Below are 21,656 nucleotides of genomic sequence, written 5' to 3' on the forward strand. Positions count from 1 at the left end.
GTTGCTGTCACAGGGCAACAACAGGCTCACAGCGCTGCAGTGAAGCGCCACAGAAGTGAATCATAAAAGATTGGGGTCGCGCTACAAGTCCCTGTTTTGCACCCCAAAACACGAGGCTTAGTCTTAGTAATTTAGCAAAACCAACTTTATTCAGCTTGAAACAGGAACAACCCGGTTATTTATTATAGCGGGATCTGCTACTGTCCTATAAACAGACACAGCAGTCAGACAGGGTCTTGGCCAGGTTAGTGGCCAAGTAATCGTGTTCTCTGCATTTACAATGTTCCTTGCATCACAGGTCTTTTCTGTTTGCTTTGGTGAAGAGCCACAGCAGAGTTGTGAGCCTGCTGTTGCCCTGGCAACATATAAACACTCTTCCACAGACTCAGTGATCGCACTTCAGGACACTCTTCGGCATGTTGTCCAGGTGGGGAGGTCCCAAGAGAGTTTAGAAACCTCACATTTTCTTGAATGAGTGCCACATTAATAGGAATATTTTTTGAATGATCATCACTGAAAGACATAAAAATGGCTTTTTCGACGTCTTCAAATGCAGCAGTTCACATACATTTGAATTGATTTTTCTTCTTTTTTTTTGCTTGGTCTTTCAAGAAAATTGACAATGTCAAAGGCAAAATTCCAAACTCACTGGAAATGTCTTTTTGCCGCAAAAATGTAAAGTTTTTTTTCTAATATGAACTGTTAGCGTATTTTCATGTCTGCCGTTTCTATTGGAGGGTAAAAATGAGTTAAATTCCAATGGGTGTTTTTCAAATGTTAACGAGCAATAAGCAAAAGGTATTGCTGAAAACCACTGAAAACAAAAACAGCAAAAAAAACAGTATGAGCAAAATTTTAAAAAAATAATTTTTTTAAACAATGTTTCTGCTTGTTGTTCACAGCTGAGCTGCATCCACAGAACTAGCTGATCTTTTGGATGATTCATTCAGGCATTTCAAGGTCTTTTGGGCACTTTGTTGTAATAAAAGTATCTGCTGAAAGTACTTCGTAGTAACCAGATTTCTATAGACTCGTGTCATATGGGGAAACTGTCAGGACCATAAACATACTTTGTTGTAATAAAAATTTCATTGTAAAGATATTCATTTTAACAGAATTTTACCTGTATATTTTTTTAAACTTTGTGTTTTAACTATTTATTGGATTCACCCCACTTCACTATTCTTATAAAAAAATATTTATTGAAGACCCTTTTATGTTATAATAAAAATTCACTTTTGTATATTTTGCACCTTCAACTTGTTGTTGTGTCCTCACTTGCTGTAATCCAACCTTGGTTACAAATTACAAGATGCTTTAGAAAACAGGTTGTGCCCATGGTTGTGGGCACCGGAGCATCACAAATGTTTAAAAAAATTCTAAAATAATGGAAGGAACTTTAGTTAGCACTGCTGTTTTAAAATCCAGATTTTCAATCACAGCACTCTTAATTGTGGAATCTGTACATTATTCCCATGGTACTGTGGTTTTTACTTCCAAATTCCAGTGACATGTATTAGATTAATTTGCAGCTCTAAATTGGTCCCATATGAGCATGCATGAATGTGATTGTGCCTTGAGATGGACTGGAGTGTCTTGACCCACAAGCTGTCACTGTCAAGACCGTGAATCCGTTAGATAATAGCAGGCACAGGGGTGATTTTCACATGAGAATACAAATCTGGGGACAACCCATTAAAAAGTGTGTAGTAAATAGCAGAGAAATATTGCACTGCAAAGGCTACGCCTACAGGGTTTCTTCCTAAAACACCCTCCCCTAATTTCTTCTCTCTGATTGTTTTAAACCGTCACCAGGGTATCAAGAAGAGAGTAAAAGATGCTGAGCAAAAGACTTAAAGATGAGAGAAAATAAAAAGCTATAAACACTTTGGCTATTTTGTCATTGAATGTTTGCATATCCAATTAGACAGCAATGTTAAACCTCATTAGTTATTCGTTTAGACATGCAGTCAGAAGGTGAATGCTGTGCAACCTTGTCCATGATTTGCTGGAGTTATTAGGCAAATTTGTTAATTCAGGTGCTTTGAAAGCTAAAATCTGTAGCTCTTGTAGCTCTTCGTTTTCAGCTCTCTTAAAGGCAGTATATATTTTACAGTTCCTATTATCATGTATAGCTGCCAATTCTTTTAAGCGTACATCGGCTCCTACACTATTGTCATCACAATGAACAAGAATGGGCAGACATAGCACCTGTGACAACATTTTATTCACGTTTACCATTCGTCCATTGATGTCTTCAAATGTCAGTGTACAGTCTGATGCTATAGAAAGTTTTCTTCATGTGCATCAGGTTATGTTTATTTTTAAAATGCACACATGACTTTTCAACTGTAGACGGTTCATGATAAACAGAAGCTTACTGTCTGCTGTACCAGTTTAATGAGAGCACCTCTGATCTTTGCAGTTTAAAATCACCACCCCTTCTTGAGACGCCTTCATGAGACATTGGATTGGTTTTCTTTTGAGGCACTCAGTGAGCCATCTAATTGTTTCCACCCAGTTTTAAGCACAATTCACTCATGCTTGTCTCCAGACATATGTATTGTACTCAGGCTTTAGCAACAGTAATGGATGGATGAATATCACTACACTAGTTGGAAAGTTGGAAAACTAGTTTTGTAATGCCAGAATGTTAAGTATTATCATCCATCAAGTAATGGTATTAGTATTAAAAAGAGGACATGGTAAAAAAAAAAAAAAAATTTGGATGTGAGTGTCAGCAAGCTTTGCACCCTAGGAACCAAGTTACCTGAACAATTCTATAACAGTTCAGTAATTATTTACCACTCTGATGCTGATCTTTCTGAACATATAATAGGTAATTACAATAGCAGTTGACAAGAAGAATTCAAAATTAATTGCAGAATTGTGGTATTTGAGAGTTCCTCTAGAGTGCTTCTTACGATTTGGGTCTTCTCAATTTTCTCGTCTCTTTTTTCTGTCCAGCCATAAAGCTTTCTGTCCTCCTCCATAGACGATAGGTTATGGTGAGTGGAGGGCACAAAACAAAAAAAACTTAATCAGTTAATTTTGTATAAGCTAATTTGGTCAATGTAATATTGCAAATAAATCTTGGTATATATCTTTGAGATATGTGAGAAAATCTGAATCCCCAGGATCCCCGCATGAGCAGGATATGTAAACTGTAACAAGCAACCTGCAAGTAAGCAGGTTCTATAGTACGAGAAAGCTCTCCTCTGTGCTAACATACAATATTTGCTCGTATTTGCTCTTTAAGCTCTTACCACTTAAATGCTCTTATTAAATGTAATTTGATCAACATGATTTAGATATGCTGTATTTCTTAACTTCTTTCTACACTAACAAATAAAGACAAGACTGCTGTACAAATGAAACTGAAATATTTTGAATAACATCATGATCCACATAAAAATGCCTCAAAAAAAAAAATTAATTTGATGCATTTTAGCACTGTCACAAACATTCTCACTAGTTGAATACAATTGTAATTTAATAAAGGGAAACACTAATGTTTTTATATCTTTTAATAATAATAAATACTCTTTTGTGTAGGAACGCTGAAAAATGTGCAGTGTGAAACAATGTTACCATTTTCATATAAATCACCAGAAAAGAGTGAATTGGTGACAACATTGGTGAAGGACTCAGCTGGGAAAGAACTCATATCTTAAAAATGAATATGGGGTAGTGGACTAAGCCATGCATAGTTAGCCCTACCTTAACCGCCATGTTTATATTTGGGTTTTTGAGTTATTCCCCCAGCACAATAATATACCAGTGGCATCTCTGACCTAACAGATAGAGTTCCATTATGAATAGCTTAATTAGCTGCTATAATCGAGATCTGAAGTCTACAAGTGCTGTGTGAAATCATGATATACTGTACATAGATACAGTAGGTGTGTAATATAGTACCCTTTCACAAACAATAATGATGTGGAGGGCTATAAAGTACAGTTATTTGATCATTTTCAGTCTAAGGTATTATGCAGGATTTTTTTTATTCCAGTTCCACTTGTGAAGATTTCAACCCATTTGCTTAAATTTGAAATTGGCTAGTAATTATGCATGTTGTTATGAATGAGCGATGGAAGAAAAGTAATTAAACTTTACTGTAGTTTTATTGAGATGGGAGTTTATATTATAAGGAAGTAATTTAATATAGTTACCAAAATTCATTAAGTAGATGACAACCTAGTAACTCTTGTTCAGACCACAGTTTGTGAGACTGTGTTTCTGATGTGGAATTGAGAAACTCTGAAGTACCACATGGAACAGTCCTGTCTCTTTTTCTGTTCACTCTGTACACCTCCGACTATAAATACAACACCTGGTCATGTCATTTGCATAAATTCTCAGATAATTCTGCACTTATGGAATGTATTGATAAGGGGGATGAGATACAGTATAGGAGTCGAACGAAGAACTTGTCTGCATCTCAATATCAACTAAACCAAGGAACTGGTTATTGACTTTCTCTACACCAAAGAGCCTCTATGCCCAGTCACTATTCAGGGAGTGGATGTAGAGGTGCTGTGATACTTCAGGTACTTGGGGGTCCACAACAATGAGAAATTGGGCTGGTCTCGAAATAAAGAGTAACTATACACTCACTGGCCACTTTATTAGGTACACCTTGCTAGTACTGGAATGGACCTCCTTTTGCCTTGAGAACTGCTGGAAACATTCCTCAGAAATTTTGGATCAGATTTGTCAGCTTACATCCTTGATGTAAATCCCCCATTCCCAACCCAATATATTGGATTTTAGATCTGGTGACTGTGGAGGCCAGTTAAGTACAGTGAACTCATTGTCATGTTCAAGAAACCAGTTTGAGATGATTTGAGCTTTGTGACATGGCATGTTATCCTGCTGGAAGTAGTCATCAGAAGATGGGTACTCTGCGGTTATAAAGTTATGGACGTGGTCACCAACAATATTCAGGTAGGCTGTGGCATTTAAACGGTGCTCAATTGGTACTAAGAGACCTAATGTGTACCAAGACAATATCCCTCACACCATTAGACCACCACCTCCAGCCTGATCCATTGATACAAGGTAGGATGGATTGTTGTTGTTGTTGTCGTCGTCGTCAAATTCTGACCTTGCCATATGAATGTTGCAGCAAAAATCGAAACTCACCAGAACAGGCAACATTTTTCCAATCTTCTGTTGTCCAATTTTGGTGAGCCTGTGTGACCTGCAGCTACACTTGCCTATTCTTTGACAGGAATAGCAGCCAGTGTGGTCTCCTGCTGCTGTGCCCATCTGCTTCAAAGTTCAACATGTTGTAGATTCAGAGATGCTCTTCTGCATACCTTAGATGTAATGAATGGATATTTCAATTACTGTTGTCTTTTTCTATTAGCTTGAACCAGTCTGGTCATAGTGTTCTGACCTGTGATATCAACAAGGCATTTTTGCAAAAAGAACTGTCAATCACTGGATATTTTCCCCATTTCAGACTATTATCTGTCAATCCTAAAGGTGGTTGTACTTGAAAATCCCAGGAGATCATCAATTTCTGAAATACTCGGACCATCCCATCTGGGACCAGAAACCATGCCATGTACAAAGTCACTTAAATTACCTTTTTTTTCCATTGTGATGTTTGGTTTGAACTTCAATGTGTCATCTTGACAATGTTTATATGCCTAAATCAATTGAGTTGCTGCCATGTGATTGGCTGATTAGATAGTGGCAATAGCTAGCAGTTGACCAGTTGTAACCTTATAAAGTGGCCGGTGAGTGCACAAACAAGGGCAAGTCAGGCTCTTTTTCCTTAGAAGTGTGGCATCCTTCACATCTTCTATAACTCTGTGATGGCAAGTGAATTTTTTTGCATTGCTGGTAAAATTACTTGAAAAGAGACCCACCCAATTAAGCTGATCAAGAGCACAGGCTCAGTTATGGTGCACGCTCTGGACTCCCTGAAGGTAGTAGCAAAGCAGAGAATTAAAACAAAATTTAGTGTCATTATGAACAATGCTGCACATCATCTCTCTGCTGTGTTAACATGGAGTACTTTAAGCCAATTAATTTATCAGCAGAAATGTGTCAAGAAATGCTGCTGGAGCTCCTGTATACTGACAGCAATATGTGTAATGCCTCACTGCTTTTATCTTTTTTTTGAAATTTTATTCCTTTTTGAGCAGTATAGTTATTTATATACAGTATCTGTTTATGTATCCATTTATATAAATAGCTTCTGTAAAAAGTCAAAAATCTCCTGGGGACAAATAAAGTTCTATAAAGTTCTATCTGTCTGTGATGTTAACCATAACAGCTTTATTTACAAATAAGTGCTTAGAGTCAAGTTTAAAATTTTTTATTTTAATTGAAGTAAAATTAGGTTACCGTATACTATCACGTCTAGTGCATGATGTAATTAAATATGGCAACTATAGCTAGTTTATAAGTTAATTTATATTATGTTACAAAATTAATTTACAAAATGATCCATTACTGGCACTATGTGGAGCAGCTAGCGAATGACAACAAGCAGAGTTAAAATGAACCTGCAATTTAAGATCGCAAAGAAGTCTTTAATGGTTGCGTGATCAGTCCTGGCAGTTTTTTGATATTTGAAAGGTTCTGCATATACCTTTCAGGAAAAGGCCTACTTATATTTTGGTTGGATAGCTTCAGTTGCCATCAAAAAATGTACATCCTTCTGTACATAAGCCATTCCTTTTTCAAATTCAGACTGCCCTGTGAAGTTGTGAAAGTTTTAAAGTAAAACACATTGTTCTTATAAGTTGATACATTACTAAATTTAATCTTTTTGGTTTGAAATATTGTCTTACCGAATTAACACAAATGTTTTTTTTAAACTGTTTACTGCCCTTTCTCTCAGATGAAATCTTTCTTTTTATTATTCTGTGACATTGCTTTGTGCTTTTTGTCCTATTTAATCTATTATGGACAAACAGAGTATATAGTACAACCCCAATTCCAATGAAGTTGGGACATTGTGTAAAATGTAAATAAAAACAGAATACAATGATTTGCAAATCCTTTTCAGCCTATATTCAATAGAATACACTACAAGGACAAGATATCAAATGTTCAAACTGATAATCTTTATTGTTGTTTTGCAAATCTTCACTCATTCTGAATTTGATGCCTACAACACGTTCCAAAAAAGCTGGGACAGGGGCATGTTTTCCACTGTGTTATATCACCTTTCCTTTTAACAACACTCAATAAGCATTTTGGAACTGAGGACACTAATTGTTGAAGCTGTGTAGGTGGAATTCTTTCCCATTCTGGCTTGATGTACAACTTCAGTTGCTCAACAGTCTGGGGTCTCCGTTGTCGTATTTTGCGCTTCATAATGTGCCACACATTTTCAATGAGAGACAGGTCTGGACTGCAGGCAGGCCAGTCTAGTACCCCACTCTTTTACTACGAAGCCACGCTGTTGTAACACATGCAGAATGTGGCTTCGCATTGTCCTGCTGAAATAAGCAGGGACGTCCCTGAAAAAGACGTTGCTTGGATGGCAGCATATGTTGCTCCAAAACCTGTATGTACCTTTCAGCATTAATTGTGCCTTCACAGATGTGCAAGTTACCCATGCCATGAGCATTAACACAACCTCATACCATTACAGATGCTGGCTTTTGAACTTTGCGCTGATAACAATCCGGATGGTCCTTTTCCTCTTTGGCCTGGAGGGCACGACGTCCATGATTTTCAAAACAATTTGAAATGTGTACTCGTCAGACAACAGCACACTTTTCCACTTTGCGTCAGTCCATCTCAGATGAGCGCGGGCCCAGAGAAGCCGGTGGCGTTTCTGGGTAATGTTGATATATGGCTTTCGCTTTGCATGGTAGAGTTTTAACTTGCACTTGTAGATGTAGCGATGAACTGTGTTAACTGACAATGGTTTTCTGAAGTATTCCTGAGCCCACCTGGTAATATCCTTTACAAAATGATGTTGGTTTTTAATGCAGTGCCGCCTGAGGCATCGAAGGTCATGGGCATCCAGTGTTGGTATTCGGCCTTGCCACTTACGTGCAGAGATTTCTCCAGATTCTCTGAATCTTTTGATGATATTATGGACAGTAGATGATGAAATCCTGAGATTCTTTGCACATGTACGTTGAGAAACATTGTTCTTAAACTGCTGGACTATTTGCCCACGCAGTTGTTCACAAAGTGGTGAACCTCGCCCCATCCTTGCTTGTGAACGACTGAGCCTTTTGGGGATGCTGCTTTTATACCCAATCATGACAAACACCTTTTTCCCAATTAACCTGTTCAAGATGTTCAAAACAGGTGAATTTTGGATATTCCTAAACTTTCCCAGTCTTTTGCTGCCCCTGTCCCAGTTTTTTTGGAACGTGTTGCTGGCATCAAATTCACAATGAGTGAAGATTTGCAAAACAACAATAAAGTTTATAAGTTTGAACATTCAATATCTTGTTGTCGTAGTGTATTTGATTGAATATAGGTTGAAAAGGATGTGCAAATCATTGTATTCTGTTTTTTTTTATGTTTTACACAACGTCCCAACTTCATTGGAATTGGGACTGTATTAATAAATAAAGATTCCATATCAGAAAAGTTAGTTCTTGTTTTTCACTAAAATTTTGTTTAATTTAAAACTTTTAATAAATGCTATATTTCAAAGAGAGTCTATACAGTAAACCATTTGTTTTTTTTGTTTTTTTTACTTCTTTACTTCATAAAATTGCCACTGTAAGATTTGTAAGTGGGTACTGGTTAGTTGTGCTGTATATAAACTATAGATTATTAATTGAATAGTATCAAATATGTTGTGTGTTATTTATTTTGTTATAGATATCGAATGTACAGGAAAAGTCAAACTACAGGCTTCCCATCACTTATCACAATATTTTCAGCACCAAACTATTTAGATGTGTATAACAACAAAGGTAAGAGTAAGATGCATTTTCATACAATAACAGTTTTAGAATGTGCTTTCTGAATTTTATATTTCTTAGCATGTACAATATAAATACACGTATAGATATACAGTACAGCCTTCATTTATCATTTTTCTAGGGACTGGCTTAAAAAAAAAGTTAAGTGTGGGAAAAGTTTTAAAAGAAGAAAAGTATCACTGATTTATCAACATCCCAGTAGTACTAAATTGGGTTAGCTGCATTATTTTTTTTAATAGTTTTCAGTTCACTTGTTTTTGTGATGTTACGTTTTGACCCAGTATCAACATGCTCTGACTTGGTCTGTTTAATGTTTAGAATTTTATTGTCCTCCTTGTTGTTGCAGATTTTTTTGTTCTATTTCATGAATGCCACAATGTTGTACATACCAACAACACCATTGTTAAACTACAATAACCTGAAGCCCAAATGCAGCATGGTACATACAACCTTGCGTTTTAGTTTTTGAAAGCAAAATAAAACTACATTCACACTGCCACACAATTTTCATTTTTTCACTTGTTCTTAACACAAATTTGATCTTTATAGAGAAGGCTAATCAGCCAAAAATTAAATAAAACCACAACTTTTCCAACAGGATTTACACTATTTTTGTAACCGCTGTTTTATATTGAAAGTCTCACCATCTCAATCCCCTAGCTCTTCTCTTTCCCTACAGGTTTCTCCCTGTAAATACAGTAGTGAACGCTGCATTAAAAGTAACATCCAGGATTTTTCCATGTTCTGTTTTTTTTCCTTGCCAGCTGACAAATTTTCTTTAATTTGTGTGCAGAAATAAGGTGTAATACTAAATTATTACTACACCACACTAAATTATGTGAATGCTAAAGCGGGAAGTTTACTGTGTATAGATACTGTAGATAGACCAATATACTTTATTTGGAAAATTAAAACTTTACATAAACTCAAGAAAAGGAAAATAAAAATATATATACAGATAAAATTCCGTTACAACGAATTCCCAGGTACCTAAAAAATATTTAGTTGTAACGAAAATTTCATTGTATTTGTTAGTGTAGTTCTTTCTTTAACTTGCGCCCAGGCGTTTGCAATCATTTCAATAGCTTCTTTCGCAATAATTTTAATCTCCACCTACCTACAAGTTATGCTGACGAGAATTTTTCTCCGCAATTCCTTGCGATAATACACTTTCAGGGTGTGAATGATGCCCAAATCCAATGGCTGAAGCACTGCTGTGCAATTGGGTGGGAGGAATTCAACTCAAACATTATCTAAATGCAGAAGCATGTTGTGGGCAGCACAGTTATCAATAAGGAGATGAATCATCCTTTTCTTCTTCATATTGTGAGGTTTCTGAACTCTTTTGAGATGCCCCCCCAACCCCACTCCCCACCCAATGGGAACGACACGCTGAAGTGCGTCCCGAAGCGCAATTGCAGCATCTGTGGAAGATTGTTTGTCTGTTACCAGAGCAGGGCAAAAACAGGCTCATAGCACTGCAGTGAAGCGACACAGAAGCAAATCATAAAAGATCAGGGTCGCACTATAAGTCCCTGTCTTGCACCCCAAAACACGAGGCTGAGTCTCAGTACTTTACCTTACCAAAACCAGCTTTATTCAGCTTGAAACAGGAACGGCACACTTATTTATTGTAGCGTGATCTGCCACTTTCCTACACACAGACACAGCAGTCAGGCAGGGTCGTGGCCAGATCAGTGATCAAGTAATCCTTTTACCTGAATTTACATTGTTCCTTGCATCACCCATCGATATCTTTTCTGTTTGCTTTGGCGGAAAGACGCAGCATAGCTGAGAGATGCACCATAGCTTTAAGCCTTCTGTTGCCCTGGCAACAGATAAACAGTCTTCCGTAGACGCAGAGATCGGACTTTGCGACACTCTTCGGCGTGTCATCCAGTTAGAGGAGGTCCCAAGAGAGTTTACAAACCTCACATTTTCTCGAATGAGTGCCGCATTAATAGGATTGTTTCTTGAACGAGCATCACTGAACCACATAAAAACTGCTTTTTCGATGTCTTCAAATTCAGCCATTCACATACATTTGCAACCCGAGATTTTTTTTCTTTTTTTGCCCGGTCTTTCAAGAAAGTTGACAGTGTCGACGGTGAAATTCCAAATTCACTGGTAACGTCTTTTTTCTTTTTGCTGCAGTCAAGAGCTGCAAAAATGTAGTTTTTTTTTTCCCTAATATAAACTGTTATCGTTTTTTCGTGTGTGCTGTTTCTATAGGAGAGTAACAATAAATTAAATTCTAATGGATGTTTTTCAAATGTTGATGAGCAATAAGCAAAAGGTATCACTGAAAATGCAGGAAACAAAAAGAGCAAAAAAAAACAGTACAAGGAAGCTTTGAAGAAAGAAAAAAAGTTACAATGTTTCTGTTTGGGGTTTGTTGTGCACAGCTGAGCTGCGTCCACAGAACTAGCTGCTCTGTGGATGATTCATTCAGTCATTTCAAGGTATTTTGGGCACTTTGTTGTAATGAAAGTATCTGCTGAATGTACTTCGTAGTAACAAGATTTCTATAGACTCGTGTCATATGGGAAAACTGTCGGGACCATAAAAATACATCGTTGTAATGGAAATTTCATTGTAACAGAATTTTACCTGTATGTATGTGTGTATATATATATATATATATATATATATATATATATATATATATATATATATACTAGAAAATACCAGCAGGCAGGAGAAGTAGTGTTAAAGAAGCAATGAAAAGAAAAGGAAACATTTTGAAAATAACATAACATGATTGTCAATGTAATTGTTTTGTCACTGTTGTGAGTGATGAGTGTTGCTGTCATATATATATATATATATATATACACATATATACATATATACATACAGGGCTTGTGCCTCCTCCAGACCACGAGGGGGCGTCCGTCCTGGTTATGTTGGTGGCCCCTGTGCCTGAATATCCCTGGAGCCCAGCACTTCTGCCACACCAGGAAGTGCAGGGGGGAAAACGACAGGGGACACCCAGACGGCTTCTGGGTGCGCAGCCGGCACTTCCGCCACACAGGGGCGTGGCTACAGGGAATGCCGGGAAGCAGCTGGAGCCCATCCGGGTTCCTATTTAAGGGGCCGCCTCCCTCCAGTCATCGGCAGAAGTCGAGTGGAAGAGGACGGAGCTGGAGGGAGGACTAGAGGCGGCCAGGAGAAAGGCACGGGAACTGTGTGACCTGGACATTGGGGGAATCGGTGCTGGAGGCACTGGGGTTCGTGAGTGCACAAAAACTTGTACATAGTTGTAAATAAACAGTGTGTTGGGAGTAACAATGATGTCCGTCTGTGTGTATCTGGGCCAGCGTGCACAATATATACATATCTACATATACACACATACATTTACATACACACATATACTGAGCAAAAAAAGAAACGTCCTCTGACTGTCAACTGTTTTTACTTTCAGTAAACTTAATGTGTAAATATTTGTGTGAACACTAAAAGAGTCAACACCATGAGATATAAACTAAAAATGTTTCACAATGTGTCCCTGAATGAAGGGAGGCTCAAAATCAAAAGTACCAGTCAGTATCTGGTGTGGCCACCAGCTGCTTGAAGTACTGCAGTGCATCTCCTCCTCATGGACTGGACCAGATTTGTCAGTTCTTGCTGTGAGATGTTACCCCACTCTTCCACCAAGGCACCTGCAAGTTCCTGGACATTTCTGGGGGGAATGGCCCTAGCCCTCACCCTGCGATCCAACAGGTCCCAGACATGCTCAATTCCTTCGACGATAAACACAAATCCGTCCATCACCCCTGGTGAGACAAAACCGTGACTCATCAGTGAAGAGCACTTTTTGCCACTCCTGTCTGGTCTAGCGAAGGTGGGTTTGTGCCCATTGGCGGCGTTGTTGCTGGTGATGTCTGGTAAGGACCTGCTTTACAACAGGCCTACAAGCCCTCAGTCCAGCCTCTCTCAGCCTATTGCGGACAGTCTGAGCACTGATGGAGGGATTGTGTGTTCCTGGTGTGACTCGGGCAGTTGTTGTGGCCATTCTGTACCTGTCACGCAGGTGTGATATTCGGATGTACCGATCCTGTGCAGGTGTTGTTACACGTGGTCTTCCACTGCGAGGATGATCAGCTGTCCTTCCTGTCTCCCTGTAGCGCTGTCTTAGGCGTCTCACAGTGCGGACATGGCAATTTATTGCCCTAGCCACATCAGCAGTCCTCATGCCTCCCTGCAGCATGCCTAATGCACGTTCACGCAGATGAGCAGGGACCCTGGGAGTCTTTCTTTGGGTGTTTTAAACAGTCAGTAGACAAGTCTGTTTAGTGTCCTGCGTTTTGAGAACTGTGACCTTAAATGCCTACTTTCTGTAAGCTGTTAAGGTCTTAACGACCATTCCACAGGTGCATGTTAATTAATTGATTATGGTTAATTGAACATGCATGGAAAACATTGTTTAAACCCTTTACAATGAATATCTGTAAAGTTATTTGGATTTTTAAAACATTATTGTTGAAATACACAGTCCTAAAAAAGGTTGTTTCTTTTTTTGCTGAGTATATATACACACAAATACACACATATATAATATATACATACACACACATATATGTAAACATATATATATATATACATATACACACACACACACATATATATATATATATATATATATATATATATATATATATATATATATATATATACATATATATATATATATATATATATATATATACATATATTTGGGGTGTGAGCAACTGTTGCTGGGGGTGCCAGAATCCATCAAGGAAGAAAAATGAAAAACATTATTTGTACAAAATCTTAATTTAGTTATCCATTCCTAAATAATTAAATGGGCAGGCTATTTCATGTTAGTGCAATACGCTGTTTGTTAAAACGGATGACTCCCGCTCTTACGTGCAAGTCTGCGTGGATATTATAAACTATAGTATCTGTTCAAGTTCTATTTAAATTTTAAATAGAAGGAATTTTTATTTAGTCGACAGAAATATCTTTGGTAGGAATGTAAGTTAAATGTAGGCATCATTGCATAATTTTTTCTTCACCATACAAATGTAAAGAGTAAATTCGCCTTACATTTCAACCAAAGATATTTTTGTCAACTAAATAGATTTTGAAAAGATATATTTTTTCGAATCTGATCGCACAATTGACAGTTGACGCGCACCGACGCATCGAGCCCCGCGTGCTATTGTGGTTTCGCCTGCGTGCCTCAATAAGTCACCCTCCCCTTGCTCTTAGTTTTTTACCGTTCATCTAATGAATACACTGAGTATGGCTTTACCAAAACAATCATTGATGGCGAATAAAGTATCTATTATTCATAAAGCTTCAATTGGTGATCTGTCTTTCTGTGTTAACCGCATATTTTTTCATACGTCTCAAATCAAGGGGATGTGAGGGTAAAATGAATCGGGAAGCGCGCGTACATACTAAGTGCACCCCCTCTCGGGAATCGAACCTCAGATGTCGGCGCTAGAGACGAAGCCTCTACCATTGCACCACGGCGTGTGGTTTGTCTATTTGAGAGTATGTTGATTGGAGTATATATCTATACTAAGAAAAGGCAACGCCCTCACTGACTCACTCACTCACTCACTCACTCATCACTAATTCTCCAACTTCCCGTGTAGGTAGAAGGCTGAAGTTTGGCAGGCTCATTCCTTACAGCTTACTTACAAACGTTGGGCAGGTTTCATTTCGAAATTCTACGGGCAATGGTTATAACTGGAACCTATTTTTTCATCCATATACTATAATAGACTTCTGCTCGATGCCCGTGGGAGGCGGAGTTACGCCTCCCACGTAATTTAGTGCCTGCCCATATAAGGCCGTCCATCAGTGGCAATCCAATAGAAACACTGCCGCTAAATATTCACGGGTGAAGGACTTTGCTTATGCAGAGGAAGATGAGATGGTCAGGGTGGTGTTTGGCACAAACTCAGCGAAACTGCGAGAGAAACTTTTAAGTGCCGGGTCTTAGCTAACATTAAATACAGCCGTGGACATTGCACGAGATGGCACCAGCACAGCTGGGAAACTTCGATGCATGGACACCAAGCGGCTCACGTGAACTGACGCAGTGCACAGACAAAAAGCAACAGTTCCAAAGAGTGAACAAAAACCGAATTACACAATTGAGAAGGCGGTAAAAAAATATGAAACGTGTGATACATACAAGCATATTCATAAGTGCAGCTACTGCGGAAACAAAGCACATGGTGGATAAAGTCAATGTCCCGCTAAAGGAAGACAGTGTAAAAAAAAACCCGTGCATGCAGTGTGTCACGTCTCAGATGAATGAATGTTTTTTTGCTGTTGACTACCAGCACTCTTAGATGCTTACTAGCTCTCATTTGGTTATCTATTCTACTTCATCAACCTCATGTCATGGATTATCAATTGCACTCTTACACGAATGAAGAGCCAGCGGACCTACATGAATGAAGTATTGAGTTATGCATAGTATCAGCACATAAACAATGAATGATTAGATTGACCTGTGGAGATTCTGAAGCCACAGGTACATTACCAAAGGATGAAAGGAGTAATAACAGCTCTATGACATTTCCAAACTGCTGCATGGGATGGGAGTGAGTGACACAATAGTCCAAAAGTGCAAGAAAAAAGGTGCAGAACCCGACATCCATGCTGCTTAGGGGAGCATAGCTGATTTCCTGTAAAATTGTGTTTTGCAATTACCATCAACAAAAGTCAAGACACTAAGAAAAGCAGGAAAAAGCAGTAATTAATCTATGGACAGAATGTTTTACTCAAGAACAATTATGTATCGCATGTTCAAGGGTAAGCATCTCCACTGACCTAATAATATGATTATTACTTATTATTTGACTTATCCCTTTATTGAAGGTGATTTATAACATCTGAGATACAATTGATTACAGTTGATGAAGCGACGTGTCCATGATCACACAGTGTCAGTAACAGAATTTGAACCAAAAGCCTCATGGTTTGAAGCCCTAGGTCCATAGCCCATGGTTAAAAAAATATATATATATATAATGTGTACAGAAAAGCACTTGGTTACTCTTATAGTACTACTGATACACCCATTTACCTAACAGCACTATAACTGATGCCCATTGTCTGACAAAAAACAGGTAACACAGCATTATATACATGTATAGATAGAATACTGTATTTGTTGATATAGGTATATACAGTATACAGATACACATGCATAAATACACTGTATTTTAAAAGAGGGAGAAATAGCAGAAGCAACAAAATGTGCAAAATCAGTAATATCAACTTTTGGAAAATTCCAGAATTAAAAAAAAAAAAAATGTTATTTATTCTGTGAAAAGCCAATAACTTAATGTGAAAATGTATACAAAACAATCAGGTTATTAAAAGTAACACACATTTTAGATAAGGAAAACAAATAATAATCATATACTTCATATACTACTGTATATTTAAGTATCTAAAGTGAATGTAAAAATATGTGTATATTACATTTGCTCTGAAATGATATTCACTGCACAGCAAATTATGAGATAAATATTGATTATCCAATTACTTTGGTTTGATTTTCAGTAACACCTGGAAATTTTGAATCTAGATTTTCATTTGTTGTACCATGATATCTTTCTGAAGCAATTTATAATAGTCTTTGCTATGAAAGGTATTATACAAAATTGCTGTTGATTGTTTAATTACTGTTAATTACTCCTCTTAGCATTTCTTCACTGGTAAATGAGTACTTTTCCTTATGCTACAACTCTATAAATTGCTTTGTAAAGCACTTGAAAATGTTCATCATGAAAATGTAATATGCATACTGATGATTAACTTGCTTACACTTAATTTATCTCAAGCTCTAGCAAAACACCCATGCCGTAATCTGTAAAACTGTTTAAAGCCCATGCCTAAATAGAACAAGTAAGTGCATAACAGTTTAAAAAAATGTATATATATTTTTTGTTTTTAACATTAAACAGTGAGAAGTCAAGCAAAATGACACCTTTTATTGGCTAACTGAACTGATTAAAATATGCAAGCTTTAAAGGGATCTAAGGCCCTTTCTTCAGGCAAGATATAATACGAGGTGTGGCAGAAAAGTAATGAGACTGATTTTTTATTTACCAAAGTTTTTATTTTTTTCAAACAACAATGTTATCCCCTTCAAAGTAGTTCCCTTGGGCAGCTACACACCGATGGAGACGTTGTTCCCACTGTTGGTAGCAGTGCTGGAAGTCTTCAACCGGTATGGTCTTCAGCATGTCCGTTACACTCTTTTGGATGTTTTCTAAAGTCCTGAAATGACATCCTTTGAGGACATTTTTCAGTTTAGGAAAAAGGAAAAAGTCACACGGACTGAGGTCAGGTGAATAAGGGGGCTGGGGAACCACAGGAATGCCTTTTGAGGTCAAAAATTCTGTTATGGAGAGGGCAGTTTTTCGGCACGATTTTGGCACAGACCTTTCGCATGTGCAAATGTTCAGTCAAAATTTGATGAACAGTAAATCTGTTCAAATTTAATTGTTCACTCAACATTCTTAATGTTAAAACGACGGTCTGATCTCACAAGAGTGTTCACACGCTCGATTTTTCATTGGTTTTCGGTTGAAGTCCTCCCTGAACGGTGTTCATCTTCAACGTGTTTTCTGCCTTCCAAAAATGATTTGTGCCAGCGAAAAACTTGAGCTCGGGATAAAGAATATTCCCCATAGGCTTGTTTTAACTTTTCAAACGTCACATTTGCCGTTTAATGGCACAACATTGCTCCAAATTCCGCTGTTCCATTTTGCGTGACACACAACCAAAAACACAACTCGCTAATAGCAGTCACAAAAATCACGTAGTTAACGGAAGGAGTTGAAACTCGCACTGAGCTATGGGAAGGTACTGATACACGTGCTCTATCAAGGACAACAGCAGCGTTGCCAGATCGCTTGCAGTGTTGCCAGTCTCATTACTTTTCTGCCACACCTCGTAGATCACCTGAAGAAGGGGCCTGAGCTGTCTCGAAAGTTTGCATATTGTAATCTCTTTAGTTAGTCAATAAAAGGTTTCATTTTGCTTGACTTCTCACTGTTTAATGTTAAAAACATTATAGAAACACTGAATTCACTGTGTATATATAGACTCTAGAATAGAGACAGTATTGGAAAAACTTTAAGTGGGTCATCACCAATTTAAAAAATTAACACACCTCTCCACCCTAAGATTCATTTAGCAGGAGAGGAGAACATTATATACAGAAGACATTTTGAATAGATAACTGTCCAGCAGAGTCTTTTTAAGTTTTTGATAAATTTTCTATACAATGTGAATCAGTCAGAGAGTTATAAATAATCCTCATATCTATACTAATAAAAGGCAAAGCCCTCACTGACTGACTGACTGACTGACTCACTGACTCATCACTAATTCTCCAACTTCCCGTGTAGGTAGAAGGCTGACATTTGGCAGGCTCATTCCTTACAGCTTACCTGCAAAAGTTAGGCAGGTTTGATTTTGAAATTCTACGCGTGACAGTCATAACTGGAACCTTCTTTCGTACATATATATGGCCATAGCCTGCAGCTCGGTCGGCATGTGAGGCGGAGTTGCGTCCCGCATCATCACGCCTCCCACGTAATAGAGTGCCTGCTTATATAAGGCCGTCCGTTGGCAGCAACCCAATAGACACACTGCCACTAAATATTCGCGGGTGAAGGACTGTACTTAAGCAAACTAAGATGAGATAGTCATGGATGGACTAGTGTTTGGCACAAACTCAGCGAAAGTGCAAGAGAAACTTTTAAGTGCCGGGTCTTGGCTAACATTAAATAAAGCATTGCAAGATTGCACGAGATAGCACAAGCACAGCTGAGAACCTTCAATGCATGTACTTCGAGTGACTCACGTAAACTGACTCTGAACACAGTACACAGAGAACAAGGAAGAGCTCCAAAGAACGCTGAACAAAAAACGCATTACACAATTGATAAGACAGCAAAAGAATATGAAGCGAGTGATGCATACAAGCATATTCATAAGTGCAGCTACTGCGGAAACAAAGCACGGTGTAAACCGTAAGTTTAAATTAAGTTTATAGACACGCTGCCACTGGCGTTTGTCATGCCTACGACGAATACGATATTCGCGAGATACAAGTTTAATGAGAAAATGCGGGGTATAAACGAGACTTTGGATCACTTTGTAACAGAGTTAAAATTGTTGTAACTGAGTTAAACTTGCTGGTGAAGGACTGTGCTTATGCAAACGAATAGGAAAGAAAGGTGTAAAGCTTAACTTTAAATTAAGTTCATAGACACGCTGCCGCTGGCGTTTGTCATGCCTAAGACGAATACGATATTCGCGAGATACAAGTTTACTGAGAGGATGCAGGGTATAAATGAGACTTTTGATCACTTTGTAGCTGAGTTAAAATTGCTGGTGAAGGACTGTGCTTATGCAAATGAATATGAGATGGTCAGAGATAGAATACTGTTTGGCACAAACTCAGCAAAAGTGTGAGAGAAGTGCCTGGTCTGAGCTAACATTAAATAATTGCTGGTGAAGGACTGTGCTTATGCAAACGAATAGGAAGCAAATGTTATTTTATTTTTATAATGTTTCCTTTTCTTTTTCATAACTTCCTTAACACACTTCTCTGCTGCGAAGCACGGGTATTTTTCTAGTCTAGTCATAAAATTCTTGTCTCTAGTTAAACCAATATTGTAATGTGTTAAATTTTAGCATCAATTTAACTTCCTATTCTTTTCTCTTCCTCTGTGTCTTGAAGTTGTCCATAAGCACTGTGAATTTAAAGACCTTCTCACGGTGTCCATTGCTACTGAAGTGAGTCCTACAGGAACATTTCTATTGCCATGGTTAATGTGGAACATGTGTAATTTACAGTATTTCTTTAACAGAGTGTTTGTCTAGATTCTCCAACATAGAGTGCACTTATGAGACATTTCATACACAGAAGTAGGTAGACCACATTAGATGATCTTCAGGAAAATGATCAATTTATGTGATGTTCCTGTCAGCAGTGTGATATAAGTACACAATCTGTATTAAATGTGAGCCAATAAAAGATGTAAGTTTGCTTGACTTCAAATTGCATCCACAATGGCTAACAAGGTACAACACCCTACTAATACAAACATTGCACAGTGAAAGATGATAACATTTTGATAAAATATATTTTATTTGGTTGGCATAATCAAATAATTTCATTGATATTAGAATAGATTTACCATTTTCATTTAATATAAGATTTATATTGATCTTTACTCCTTGATCTATACAGGGCTTCTGTAATTATTTCTAGTACTGTTGTAGAAATGATAATTGCAAAGGGTTACCATATTTCCTCAGCCAATAACGAGGATACAAGAATGTAAAAAAGGTCCCCTTTGGAGTCTCTCTCCATGTAAGTTCAGGTTTGTTCAGGGTTGAGCATGTGTGTGATATAGCGTTTGAGAGCCACTCATCTACCACATCGCTGCTGTGGGTTCATGTATTGTTTGCTAAGAATAATATGATAGGTAATCAAAAAAATAAGGTGAATTGAAAGAAAGAAAGCCTGGTTGGGATCGAATGGCCACAGTGTGAAAAATATAGACAAATTGACAATTTTGTAAAATCTGCATTGATTCCCAAATAGGCACATTAAAAGAGGGCATTCTGTAGAAACCTGAACATGTAACAACCCCATGATTACACAAAGCAAATAACTGTATAAAGTCAAATGTGAAAACGGCACCTAAACAAGTGTATTTTTAAATTTTATTTTTTTCTTGTAAGTCTTAATCTTTGTAAGCTTTATTTTTTCTGTACATCATCGCAGTTGGGCCAATCTAGCAATTGAGCACTTCTGAGCTTTCCTGAATATATATGTGTGTGTGTATACAGTAAATGATGACAGTTAAACTGTACTGAGATTAATTAAAAGCACAATATCCCCTAAGATATGTACAGTATATACATTTCATATACTAAATATATTGTGTGCTTAATACATGTTTAAAAGTATTCAGTTTTTTTTCATAACAATAATAGTTTCCTAGCAGTAACTAAATTGTCTCTCTATATATAAAAAAAAATCCTGGAATGGAAAAGCAAGGCGACGATACTTGATCTTCTTGGAAGTTCTCGGAAGACATTTAAAAGACCCGCGAGACAAAAAAGATTGGCCACGGAGCGTCTCGCGGGGACCGCAAGCATGAGACTTGGTTCCAAGATATTGTCCCAGGGCTGTCTCGCGGGGACGTGGAACATAAGATTCTTGCAAGACACGCCCTTCTTATCAAATAAGAGCATGGACAGCTAGCAAAACATTCAGTCATGTAAAGTCACATGGCACACACAGATCCTTTGCTGTCAGCAAAGAAGAAAGAGCAGCACGGAGAAAGAGACCCAAGACGCGATACATATGCAGAGGAAGGTACAGAATATGAAAGCAGTAAAATTCTAAAGTATTGTGGCGTCCCAGCCAAGCTGAAGCCTTTTTTGTTTTAAGTGACTGTTAGGTTGGATCGAGGTTGGGCAGAGTACAACACGGAAGACTGATAGCTGGGTGCTGATTAATGCAGTAAGGGGGAGGTGAGACCCTTGGGAGGAGGGGTTGGAGAGGGTGCTAGATAGTTGTGTTTGGGGTTGCGCAGTCGGCGATTTTTAAAGTAGAACTTTTGTGACACTTTATTACATCAGTCGCTACAGTATCAAAAAAAAGATAGTACAGATCGCATTGATACAAAAAAAAGGAAGTTAGTTTAAGTC

The 21,656-nt window shown here is 37.8% G+C and overlaps 1 protein-coding gene across 1 annotated transcript in view; it reads left to right on the forward strand.

Annotated features, from left to right (window-relative positions):
• Positions 1-21,656, forward strand: part of LOC120532800 (serine/threonine-protein phosphatase 2B catalytic subunit alpha isoform-like) — a 396,980-nt gene that overhangs the window by 333,106 nt on the left and 42,218 nt on the right. The window contains 1 exon segment of the mRNA XM_039759182.1: positions 8,815-8,909. Within this exon segment, the coding sequence (XP_039615116.1) occupies positions 8,815-8,909 (95 nt within the window).

This window comes from Polypterus senegalus, chromosome 7 (genome assembly GCF_016835505.1).
Source record: "Polypterus senegalus isolate Bchr_013 chromosome 7, ASM1683550v1, whole genome shotgun sequence".
NCBI classification, from domain to species: Eukaryota; Metazoa; Chordata; class Cladistia; order Polypteriformes; family Polypteridae; genus Polypterus; species Polypterus senegalus.